This window comes from Diabrotica undecimpunctata, chromosome 5 (genome assembly GCF_040954645.1).
Source record: "Diabrotica undecimpunctata isolate CICGRU chromosome 5, icDiaUnde3, whole genome shotgun sequence".
Lineage (NCBI taxonomy): Eukaryota > Metazoa > Arthropoda > Insecta > Coleoptera > Chrysomelidae > Diabrotica > Diabrotica undecimpunctata.
Window position 1 is genome coordinate 140,907,454 of NC_092807.1, and position 13,475 is coordinate 140,920,928.

Here is a 13,475-nt window from a genome sequence, read left to right on the forward strand (position 1 = left end):
TCGTTGTGGAATATAAAGCGGTAAATTTTGCAGTAGTATTGGCAAGTGATTATTAAGAAAATCCAGATATATGGCACCATTCACAAGGCCATCAAAAAAATGTAAGTCACATAATCGCCAACAATACCACCCCAAACATTTATAAACCTCCTAGTTTGAATATGAGTGATAACAAAATAGGGATTGCTTGATGCATATATATATATAGTTCAGCTCAACAGGCCTCAAAGGCCCAAGGCTTCAACGGTTTTCTTCCAGTTCTTTCTATCTTGTGCTAAGTTTTTCCAATCTTGTACCCGCAGCGACTTCAGATCTTCTTTTGCCGACTCCAGCCATTTTCTTCGGGGGCGGCCTCTTTTTCTTTTTGTACCAGCCTCCGTGTTTATTAATTCATTGGGAACTCTTCCTTCCTTCATTCTTGCTATATGTCCGAGCCATCTTAATCTTTGAATTTTAGCAAGTCTTGTTATTTTTGGTTGCCCATATATTTGCATTATTTCTTCATTCGTTCTTCTTCGCCAGATGTTCCCTTCTTTTACACCTCCGTATATCCTTCTAAGAATTTTTCGTTCCCATCTATCTAATTTTACTTCCATATCTTTATTTAGTGTCCAGGTCTCGCTAGCATAGAGTACTGTAGGTCGGATAACTGTTGTATATATTCGTTTTTTTGCTGTTCTGGATATTATATTCGACCTCAGTATCTTAGTCAGGCTCCCAGCACTCTTACTACCTTTGGCCATTCTTTTTATGATTTCTTGGTTCTCTTCGTTCCTATTTGTTAGTGTCACTCCCAAGTAATCGAATTGGCTAACAACTTCAAAGTTATATTCTTTACTTGGGCTTTGTATCTTAAAGAACTGTCCTTGATGATTTTCGTTTCCCCTCATCACCATATATTTTGTTTTTTCTTCGTTTATTTCTAAACCATATTCCCTGGCCATTCTCTCTATTCTAGTAAAGATTTCTCTTAATTCTGCAGGTCTCCTTGTTATTAAGGTAACATCATCTGCATATGCTACGCATTGATGCCTGTGATGATATATTGTGCCTCTAGTGTAGATGTTACACTCTCGTAAAATCTTCTCTAAGATCAAATTGAAAAAATCTGTTGATAACGGGTCACCTTGTCGCAGACCTCTATTAGTGATAAAGCTATCCGAAACCCGTCCTTCTAACATGACTTTACTTTTAGTATCATTGAGTATGCATTTAGTCAGTCTTACTATTTTTGGTGGAAATTTAAAATATTCCAGTGCTTCGAATACTCTATTTCTTTTTATAGTATCATATGCCTGTCTAAAATCAATAAACAGCATGTGTAATGTTAGGTTGAATTCATATGAGCTAGCTAAAATTTGTTTCATTGTAAAAATTTGGTCTATTACCGATCTGTTTGCTCTGAAACCTGCTTGATATTCACCTAGACAATTTTCAACTTTTGTTTTAATTTTATTTCTAATTGATATGGCCAGAATCTTATACACTGTATCTTGTAGAGCTATTCCCCTGTAATTTTTACATTCTGTAACGTCTCCTTTTTTATGCACTGGACATAAGATTGCTTCTTTCCACTGATTGGGTATTTTTTCTCTGATCCACACTTCGCGTATTAACTCAGCGATTTCTTTTTGCACCATTTCGCCACCTTCTTTTAGAAACTCAGCAATGATACCATTTTCACCAGGTGCTTTGTTGTTTTTTAAGTTTTTTATGATCTCTATAATTTCTTCCTTGGTAGGTACTTCTTCATTTACATCTGGGTCCCTTACTTCTTCATGTTGTAGTTGCGTTTGTTCTCTTTCATCTTGGTCGTCCGTACATAATATGTTCTCGAAATAATTGGCCCACCTTCTTAATTTTTCATCTGTTCCACCTAACAGATTCCCCTCTTCATCTTTATAATATCTTGATGTGGTTTTGTATTGGGTTCGGTCTCGTTTTATTTCTTGGTAGAAATTCCTGACTTGTTTATGTAAAAAATCTTCTTCAATACGAACTAGTTTCTGCTCTAAACTTGACCGCTTCTTCCTTCTACAAATCTTCTTTGCTTCCCGTCTTTTTGCGGCATAAGCTTTTTTATTCTCTTCATTATTTCTTATTATACTATTTAATCTAGCTTTATTTCGGTCATTAATGGCTTTCTTACAGTCCTCATCATACCAATCCTTTTGTTTACATTGTCTGTTTCCTGTTAATACTGAGTCGGCTGCTTCTTGAATTTTTTCTTCTAGTTGTACCCATCTGCTTTCTATATCATTTACTGTTGTCTGGCTTTTCAGTTTCTCTTCAATTTGCTGCCTGAATTTTTTCTTAACTTCTCCCTCCTGAAGTAGTGCACCGTTATATCTTTTTATTTTTTTACAGCTAGTGTTATTAATTGTGGGTATTATTTGCTCCATTTTAACTTTGACCAAAAAGTGGTCCGAATTTGCATCAGCACCTCTGTAACTTCGGCTATCTTTTATGGCTCTCATATGTTTGGCTTCTATTAGTAAATGATCTATTTGGTTTACTGTTTGTCCATCTGGTGATACCCAGGTACCTTTATGAATTTCTTTGTGATCAAAATAAGTGCTCATAATTCGCATATTATGTTCGAAAGCAAATTCTATTACTCTTTTTCCATTCAGATTACTGTCTCTATGATTACTTTTTCCCCCTGTTATTTGTTTGTATATATCCTCCCTGCCAATCTTGGCATTCAAATCTCCTACAATTATTTTTATGTCATATGATGGTATTTTGTAAAACATATGTTCTAATTGTTCATAAAAGCTATCTTTAACGTCTTCATCTGTATTTTCTGTTGGTGCATGCACATTTATAAGGGTTACTTTTCTATATTTTCCTCTTATTCTTATTTTACATAATCTGCTTGTGACTGCCTCAAAATCTATCACCAGATTGGCAAATGTTTTCTTTATAAAAAATCCCACCCCAAATACACGTTCATTGTCTCCACTGTTGAAAAACACGTAGTTTCCCACATCCATGGTAAAATTTCCTTTTTGTTTAGTTTCTTGTATAGCTGCAATATCTATCTCATATTTCTCTAACGTATCTGATAAGTTCTTTAGTGCTCCTACTTCAAAAGTCCCTCTAACATTCCATTGTCCTATCATCATCCTATTCCGCGCTTTATTCGTTTCCATATTTTCCTGACCACTGTGCCTGTGTAGACTCAGTTTTTTTTCATTTTCTCTAGTTTTTCGGTACTATGGTTCCATTTCCACCATTCATCGTTTATACATATTTTCTGATAGCCGACTTTTGTTTCATTACCTTTTCCTTTTTCTTCTTTCGCCATATCTCTTAGCTCTTTCTGTAGTTTGGCATCGGCTTGGGTTAGATCGTTTTCAATGAAATACCGCGTTCCTCTTAATTTACTCTTATTCTTCATAATAAGTTCTTTATCCTTCATTGTATCTACTTTTACTATCGCCACTGGTGGTTTCCCTTGAGAGGTTCTTATTTTCTGCACATCTTTTATTTTCACATTCAAATTCAATTGATTTGCTATAAAGTTGGTGGCATCTTCCAGTTCCTCATTTTCTTTGAAATCGTGTCCTTTGATCACAATGTTTTGTTTCCGAATTTGTTTATCCATCTTTTCGATCCTGCTTTCCAGGAAATTTATCTTTCCCTTCAACTCACGATTTTCTTTTTTTAAATTGCAAATTTCTTCTTGAAAGATCTGCTGGTCTTTTCGTACTCCTTTAACTTCGTTCATAAGAGCGATCATCATTTCTTTCAATTCGGTGTTATCACAATCTTTCTTAGGTGGAGACCTAGTTAACTTTCTGCTTTTCATGAAAGGGTTTTCATCTTGGTCGTCTTCTTTTTTTTCCTCCCTCTTTCTCTTACCATCGTCAGATTCTTCACTATCCCATTGATTTAATCCTCTTCTCGCGGCCATATTGTTAAAAATATTATAAATCTCTTACCTTATTCCGAACAGTGTTTTGACGTTATAATTCTCACTTACACGCCAATGTATTGTTTTGTAAATAATCACTAATTATTGTCCTTATCGTGAAGGTTCCCCGCACCGCGCTACTCGCCTCTTCAACCGATCGGAGCTTGTAGCACTGATTGTTTATTTAGTTTATTTGTTATGATTTTTTAAAAATCTCGATTTAGTTCACAATTTTCTAATGACACTCGATTCACACAGACACTATTTCGCAGGAAAAACACTTTGTGGATAAATAAACTCGATATTACCCGAATTTTCGAATTAAATATCGGAGCCGTTTTAACCACGTCTTTCTCGTTCGTCTTGATGCATAGTAATGAAAATTATACCGGTTCACCGTTCCATTTTTGTGAAATGTAGCCTCATCTCCAAAAAGCACATAATCGAAAAAAATCGGCCTCTTTGCACTTGCAGCTGAGAACATTGACAAAAAACTAATCTTGCGTTGGTAATCATCGCCTGTCAATTCTTGATGTAACTGTATGCGGTAAGGATGCAGTTTATGTTTACGAAGGATTTTTGTCATCAAAGTTTGACTAATGTTATGTTGGCGTGATATTTCACGAGTGCTGATGTGGGGATCTTCAGTAGTAGCTATAAGTACATCATATTCCTTTTCTTCACTTAGAACAGTTTTAGTTCCCTCATTTTTTTCATATACAACTGACCCAGTGCAAACAAAACGATCCATTAATTTTTCAAAATCTCTTGCGTTCGATTTCCTCTACAGAAAAATTCATTTTTAACAATAAGGACAAGTCACACAAACCGATTAAAAAGGTAATCATATGAAAACTGTTATTTTTAAAGTCTACCGTTTTTGCTTTCTGTTTTGTGTGAGTTATTTATTGAATAAAAATAATCTTGTTATATTATTATACAAAACATATTATCTTATAGGAATTTTAGGAATCTTGTATTTTATTAAGGAAATATTGTATTTCCATAATATTACATTTATTGATAAATTCATTGCATATTGTTATGGTTTATAATTTTTTGTTAGTTACTTATTGAATAAAAATAATTTTGTTATATTATCACTCAATACTTAATACTTATTTCTACTTACAAAAATTAAATGTATTTCCGAAATTTGAAGAAAACTAAATATATCTCGGAAAAAAAATGAGTTTAAGTATAGGGAATGCTATATAAAAATAAAAAAAGTATCATAAATACAATATTTGTAAAAAATAAAATATAGGGTGATCTATTTAAAAAAAATTGAGAAAATCGTAATTTTGTTTTGTTTACTTTATTTTATAAAATAAATAATTGTTTATGCATTACTTGTTTAACTTGTTTATATACATGGTGTTAATTTCATAGGGATTTCGAAATTAAAATGGTCATAACTTATTAAATCTCTGTATAGTAATTCAAAACCTAATACTATAAGAACAAGAATTATGAGAAGAATACAAATTTGAAAAAATATAGAGGGCATTCTATTTGAAAAATTATATGTTTTATACCAAATAGGTCTTAATCACCCTGTAAAATTCCACATTTAAGAGATTTAAAAAAAGCACAAGCCACAAAATTTAAAAAAAAACAAGATATTTCAAATTATATCAAATAATATACCGTTACATAGATAATTTAACATTCTTATATAAAAGTAAAGAGAACGGCTAGAAGAAAAAATATCACAATCGGTTTAAATTAACAATTTTATTCATCGGTGTAACCAATTAGGTAAATGAACAACAAAACGGTATCAAGCAAATTAAATTTTTTTTGTTTTATAAAGTTGATTGTCAGACATTATACATACACATAATGGTGAGGGATTCCACCCCAATTCTGGAACACGCAACCACTCAACATTTCCTGAGTTCGTTAATTGAAACCAATTAATTGTTACCCTGAAATAGCTCAAACGGTATGAGATGAGTCTTTAATATTGGAATAACTGTGGGAATTGTATGACAATTGTCTGGAATGTAACATTCAAGTTAATTTTTAACGAGATAAACGTAAACAGGAGTTAAATAATTTAATATGGAATATTTCTTAACATAAACAAAAAGTGGATATTAGTTGTTCAGAGCTTCCAATTTATTTAAAGCTGTTGCTAACAATGGAAAAGTCTTATTTTCCTCTGTATGTTTTTGTATGACGGGTAGGTGGAAAATCAAATAGTATGCACTTCTGTTCCATAAGTCATAATAGGCTCCACCAAGGATCAATATATTGTCAATTTCGTTTTTTGTCTAATATCTTTAGACCATAGAAGAGAGCTTAGAATGTTTACCACTTTTTTCCCTGCTGTGTTCTGTTGGCGCTACAGCCCAAATCGACCATTGACCTCCTCCAAACTGTGCTTTCAACCTTGCCAATTTTTTTGAGGTTCTCACGTCTATCAAATTTTGCGCGTCCTCTGCCACTGCATCCTCTTATCTTTTTCGTGGCCTTCCTTTTTGCGTTTTTCTATCTAGGGCTCTTTTTGGCAATCTTTCTGTCTTTATTCTAACTACATGACCAGCCCATCGAAGTCTTTGAAGTTAAACGAATTCTGAGATCAGTGCCTCTTTAAACATTTGGAAGAGTTCATAGTTGTACATGGATCTCCATACTTCGTTTTCTTTAATAGGTCCAAATATATATCTATCCCTAAGATGTTACTGAAGAAATAACTTATATTTGTCATTTCTTAAAATATGGCTCAAGGATAAAACCTTTTACTATTTAACTTGATCTAGCTGTTCTCTTTGAATGTTTGTTTTTCTTAGAACAACTCCTTCATTCACTACCGTGGTCTATCCATGGAGTTCTAAAGAACCGTCTAAGACACCATATTTCAAAAGCTTCCACACGATTCAGCGATATTGTTTTAAGTGACAAGGAAACTTTACTTTGGAGGAGATAATTAAGTTTACCAAAAACACTGCTAGACATTGCTATTCTTCACTTTTACGTGGCATTCTGATTTGATATTTAAATTTTTAGTACTTCAGTACTTATAAGTATTCAGTAATTGGATTTTTCAATCAGTTCTAGGCTCGATTATTAATTTTCAAGTGAGTTTACATATATAGAGCTGTCAATTGATTATCATTAACTTAGTCTTTGCGATGTTAATATAAAGCTCGTACTCCTCTCCAACTCTATAACTGATATTATTATTAATGAGTTTTATTTATTCTCTCTTTAGTTTCTTAATATTGTCCGTTATTACAGTCGTATCATCAGCTTATCTTAAAATATTAAGAGCAATAATACCACTTATTTTGATACCCTTTTGGACTTGTTGTGAAAGCTGAAATATATTTTCTACATAAAGGTTGAATAAAAGTGAGGAGCGAATACAACCTTGTTTTACGGTTTTACATCTTTACTTATTGCAATTTGTCCTATATACAAAACGTTAGCGATATTTGATTCTAATATGGTTGTTGTATTATACTGAACTCTTTACATAGAGCGTAATTTCGTTTAACAGCTATATGAATAACTTACATTGTCAATAAAGAAAATGGGTATACTGTTCTAGAAAAAAGTATATCGAAATAGAACTAGGAATACTCAACAAGGAACACGCAACTAAAACTGTTATAAACAATGAGGGCAAAAATACTGTTTATTACAGGAGAAAGCTCCGTACAAGCTCCGCACAAGATACTGAAAGCCAATAGACACCTCTAGGGTGGAAAACTTGAGGAACCTTGAGGAGCAAAAAACAAGAAAATATGTTTAATGATTGGAAGTGAGATGTTTTAAGACATATAAGGTGGTGAATGAAGACAATGACTGGAAAAGAATAATAAATTCTGAAATTGGAGAGGTCTCGCTTAAACAAAAAATTAATCACTTCTTTAGATCAAGCGGACTAAATTGGTTGGTGTTCAATTACACATCAAATCTTTAATTTGTAATTTCACAATAATCTTAACTTTTTAATTTCCCTGTATATAATTGTAATAGAATCTATAATATAATTTATTTACAAGGATATTCACGTTCCGGTAGAATTCGATAACTTGCTAAATTATTGCAAAACTTCCTGGTCCGGAAAAGACTTGTACAAAGTACAAAGATGCAAATTACATGGACTTTATGATGACTTGTCGCTGCATTTGTGAGATTATAAAGTGGGGTTAAAAGCTTTTTAGCACATAGTCTAATTAGACTATGTGCTATCATAGACGTAAGACGAAAACATAAAACAAGCCCAATAGAATACAAGCGAATCAACAAAATCATTAGAAAAAAGTGCAGGGAGGCGAAAGAAAACTGGATGTCAACAAAATGCCTAGAAATCGAACAACTTCAGGAAAAATACGACACCTTTAATATTCATAAAAAAGTAAAAGAAATGACAGGTAGACACAAAAAGAGACAAGCAACAATATTAAAAAATGATAAAAACGAAATAATTATGGGTACAGAAGACAAACTAGAGAGATGGAAAGAATACATACAAACTCTTTTTGACGACGATAGACCTTGTTCTCCACCATCCACAGATAATCGAATAAATGAAAAAGGCCCAGAAATAACCCAAGAAGAAGTGATTCACGCAGTAAAATCTCAGAAAGATGGAAAAGTCACCGGTCCAGACAATATCAATGTCGAAATACTTAAACTAATTGCAGATAACGAAAGTAAAAGCCTAGATTTAATATCAGCACTATTCAATAAGATATATGACACAGGTAAAATACCAACAGACTGGCTAAAATCAACATTCGTAGCATTACCAAAAAAACCGAATTCCTCACAATGCGATGATTATCGAATATTAAGCTTGATGTCTCATGACCTTAAAACTTTTCTCAGAATTATCCATACACGAATTTACAAGAAGTGCGAGTTCCAGATGAGTGACACTCAATTCGGATTGCGAAACGGATTGGGAACACGAGAGGCTCTTTTTGCTTTAAATGTGTTAACGCAACGATGCAGAGACATGAATGTAGATGTATATGCATGTTTTATTGACTATCGAAAAGCATTTGACTGCGTTAACCATCAAAAGATGATCGAAATTCTGAGAACAACTGGAGTTGACGAACAAGACTTGCGAATTATCTCAGAACTATACTGGCACCAAACGGCAACAATTGAAATAGAGGACACAACATCCGAAGACAAACAAATCCGACGAGGAGTAAGACAGGGTTGCGTCTTATCACCGCTACTGTTTAATTTGTATTCGGAGTCTATATTCAGAGAAGCATTAGACGAGGTCCAAGGCGGAATTGAGATTAACGGAATCAGCATAGACAACATCAGATATGCTGATGGTACCGTCTTAATAGCAAGCAATGCACAAGAACTACAAAATATAATAAATGCGGTAGTTCACCACAGCGAAATATTCGGTTTACATCTAAACGTTTCCAAAACCAAAACTTTAGTATTTTCAAAGACACCAATAAACGTACTGGTGTATGCCAAGGGTCAAATAATAGAACAGGTAAATTCCATAAAATATTTGGGAACAAACATCAATAGTCAGTGTAATCCAAAAAAAGAAATCCTATCAAGAATCGAACAAGCAAAGAAAATATTCATGAGCATGAAAACATTTTTTACAAGATCAGATTTTAGTCTACAGCTTAGAATCCGAATGATCAGATGTTACGTTTTTTCTGTCTTACTGTATGGCTGTGAAAGTTGGACAATGGACTCTGAAATAGAAAAAAGAATAGATGCCTTTTAGATGTATATATACAGATGAATGTTGAGGATTCCATGGGTACAAAGAGTTACTAATGTTGAGGTATTTCGTCGCATGTGTAAACAAAAAGAATTATTAAAAATAATCAAAGAGAGGAAAATGCAATACCTGGGTCATGTGTTGAGAGGCGAAAGATATGAATTACTTCAAGTTATACTGGAAGGAAAAGTACAGAGCAAAAGATCAGTAGGAAGACGCCAGAACTCGTGGCTGAAAGACCTGAGGAGATGGTTCGACCGCTCATCCGCAGAGATCTTTTCGCGCTTGGATCACCAACCTTCGAAAGGAGACGGCGCAATGAGAAGTTTAATTAGAATATTCACATCATACAGAGGTCATTGTTTAAAGTTCCGTCAAGTGTACTTATTAGCTACCAATAAAACATTTACTCCAAGACTTCAGATATTATTTCATATCGTCAAATGGGAAGTTGGGCATTCGAATTATAGTTATCCATCAATTTTATCCAGTTGGTCATTTGGTAACAATGATGACAGATGGAAACTGGGCTAAATTCTTTTTAAAAATCAAAAAAGAGAAAATAACCTGAAACCATGAAAAAGTTGCTTGAAGTAAAGAAGAATTTTTATCTAATAGATAATAACTTGATGGTATAAGATAATAGGTAGAAGAAATATAAAAGAAATTTTTACAATAAAAAAATTTTGAATCTTTAGAATTTCTGGAAATATGTCAAATGAAGATGCATTGTTTTAATGTTAAAATTATATTTGAGCAGGCTTCGAAATACCAAATAAAGCATTTATTGTATGATTGGTTTGTATGTCAAAAAGAAACAGTTTTAAAATAATAGATATAAATAAAATTTGTCAAAAATTCAGAAACAAAGTAGTTGTAATTTACTTAGTAAGAATGTGTGCATTTAAATCGATGTAGATCGATGATCGAATCCACCAGAAATAAAAAAATATAAATTTTTAATTTTAAAAATAGTATTTTAAAAAAGTGGTCATATCTTAGAAAGGTTATTAAACTGTATGATTTTAAAAACCATCTCAAAACTGTTAGAACAATAAACTTTTAATAATTCTACCTTCTCCTGTTTTTTATCCTTCTTATCTTTTTCCTTCTTTTTCTGTTTCTTTTGTGCCTCGGCTTCTTTCTTCTTCTTTTCTTTCTCCTCCTTCTCTTTTTCTTTTTTAATCTTTACCTCCTTCTCTTTGCCGTTCTTTTTCGGTACCGGTTTCGGCTGCTTTTCGTTTCCGGAACAACAAGAACTTTCTTGTAGCAAGAAACAGAAAACATAGAGTAAAAAGAGAATACTCAAACCGTAGAGGTACGTAAAAAAGCCTTCGTAATAATAGAGGGGTATGTTGTGTGTTACAATGTGGGAAATGACGTAGGCGATGCATATGACTACTAGGAGCTTGGCGTAGACGAAGCTTGTTACAATAAACAAGGATGTCCTGCAACAAAAAAATATTCATATTAATTGTTGTTTAAAATATTAAAGTAAATACAAGTCATAAAATTGTAATTCTTTTAATTCTTCGTATACAGTTAAGAAGGAAGATCCTAGGTAAAGGTCAGTGAACTCATTCACTAGGATACTTTGAGAAAAACGATCATATATGTTTTCTTTGTATGATTATTTTCTGCAAATGTAGTTAAAAAAATACAATTGTTTACTATTTGACGATCTAGGTATGGGTATAGGTATTATTTCGTTCAGATTTAATTTTATTAATTTTTCATTGTTTTTGAGGTTATAGTAGAACTCTCGTTGGTTATTACTAGAGAGCCTACTAATTTATAGTTAAATGTTTTTTTTTATTTAGTACTACTACTACTGCAGGATGCCATAGCCTATGATGGCCCAGGTCTGACCAACCGTCTGTCTTCAAGTAAATTGGCATTGAGCTGCTATTCGCCATATTCTGCTTCCCAGCTCCCTCAAATCTTCTTCGGCATAGTCGATCCAGAGAAAAATTGTTCATTACTGTTATATGCCTTAAAGTAAACCTTAAATCTGAAGATTATTTTATAGGTAATTTGCCTGCATCGAGGGTGTCTTCATCAGGTTTATTCTCTATATGTGATAGACTATGCCGGACCAATTTTTTTTCGGAACCTTAAGGGTAGAAACTTCAAAATTACTGAGGCATACATTACACGTTTTGTTTGCTTTGCTATATACACCTAGAACTAGTATGCGAGTTATTATCAGATTGTTCATTGCCAGTCTTGGTAGATGTTTGTCTAGATAAGACAAATGCCATGCAAAGTTCACGGTATAAGAAACAGCTATTGGATCTCATATGACGAGCTTCTCACTTCTCGTAAAAAACAGAAGTTTAACAACCGCAAACCACACAGCATAGCTACATGAAATTATTATGGACTTTTACAACCAGGCAAACAAATTATTCTGGAGAAGAAACTGAAACAAACCAATATCTCTATGGCCAATCTCTTTGAACTTTATTTCTGAGGCTCACTACAAAACTACATTGGGACATTTCATGTGTTTTTTCGGCAACAATAACAAAAGTATAATATGCGTCTGCCGCAACTGCTGATGATGATACAACTGAATCTTTCTTTAACGAGCTGGTTTCATACCTCCAAAATATCTCAAATAAAGAAATCGCTACCATCATGGGTGACTTGAACTTAAAAATTGGTGTTAATATAGCTGACGAACATGTACGAAATGTTGTGGGCAGATACGGAATAGATAAACGTAATTCAAGGCAAGACCGCCTTTTCCAGTTGACAATGTTCGCCAATAATGAACTTTATGTATAAACACCATCTCAGAAGATTGTACACTTGGATCTTACCTAATTAATAATTAAACTTAAATTACATAATGATTAAACATCGCTGATAAACATCTATAAGCCATTGTAAAATACGACCTGGAGTTAACTGCTGCTATGATCATTAACTCCTTTTTACAACACTAAAGCAAAAAAATTTAAAGCATTTGCTATGGTCCAAAACAAAAGGATATTACAAATAAACGATACACAACAATTTAAAAGCCAATGTAATGAAATATTGTAAAATATTTTACCAACCACTTCAGGCACTCATGATTCTGAAAAGATTTGGCTACCTTCTAAAAATACATTTCTATAAATCTTGAATGACTGCGAGGCACAGTCTAATGCCTACTCAAGTGGACCAAAAAAAGTGTAGATATCAGCAGATACTTTTGACCTCGCTGAAGAACGCAGAAAACTCAAAATGGCTGGAACTAAGAAACCTCTTAGACATTCCCTGTACCGACAGTTATCTAGAGCTATTTAAGTTGCTTGTAGATGAGACAAGAATAGAAAGAAGATTCAACAACATGCCGATGCAAATAACACCAAAGAACTCTTAGATAAAGTCCTGACGAATAACTTAGGAGAAGGTAGTTTTATTATAATGCGCAGAGTTTTGGATGGTTTGGAGAGAGGAGCAAACCTAGGCCGTATAAAGATATCTAACTTTCTTTTTGCAGACGACACTACACTTTTAACCTCTAATTTTGAAGAAATTACTGACTTAAAAAAACCCAAAGTAGAAGGTAATAACTTTGGACTCATGGTTAACTACAACGCACCCATAATCTACTCCAGAATTTTAAAATTCTTTGGACATATCTATCAAAGTGATCACAAAATTGTTCGGTTAGTGATTCAAGGAAGGCCTTATAGTCAACGAAAATGCGACAGATCTCCACAGCGATGGGCGATACATTACGAAAAAGCTTCTTAATAAACCGTAGACTGAAGCAGTTCACGTAACAGATGGCCGCGTCGACAGGGGAAATATGATTATTCAAAATATCTGAGC

At 33.3% G+C, this 13,475-nt stretch overlaps 1 protein-coding gene across 10 annotated transcripts in view; it reads right to left on the reverse strand.

The window, feature by feature from the left end:
• The window catches only part of OtopLa (proton channel otopetrin-like a), a 259,273-nt gene that overhangs the window by 91,331 nt on the left and 154,467 nt on the right, over window positions 1–13,475 (reverse strand). For all 10 annotated transcript variants that reach the window (XM_072532857.1, XM_072532854.1, XM_072532852.1 and 7 more), the window contains one exon: window positions 10,723–11,095. In XM_072532857.1, coding sequence (XP_072388958.1) covers window positions 10,723–11,095 — 373 coding nt within the window. The remainder of the gene's footprint in view (window positions 1–10,722; window positions 11,096–13,475) is intronic.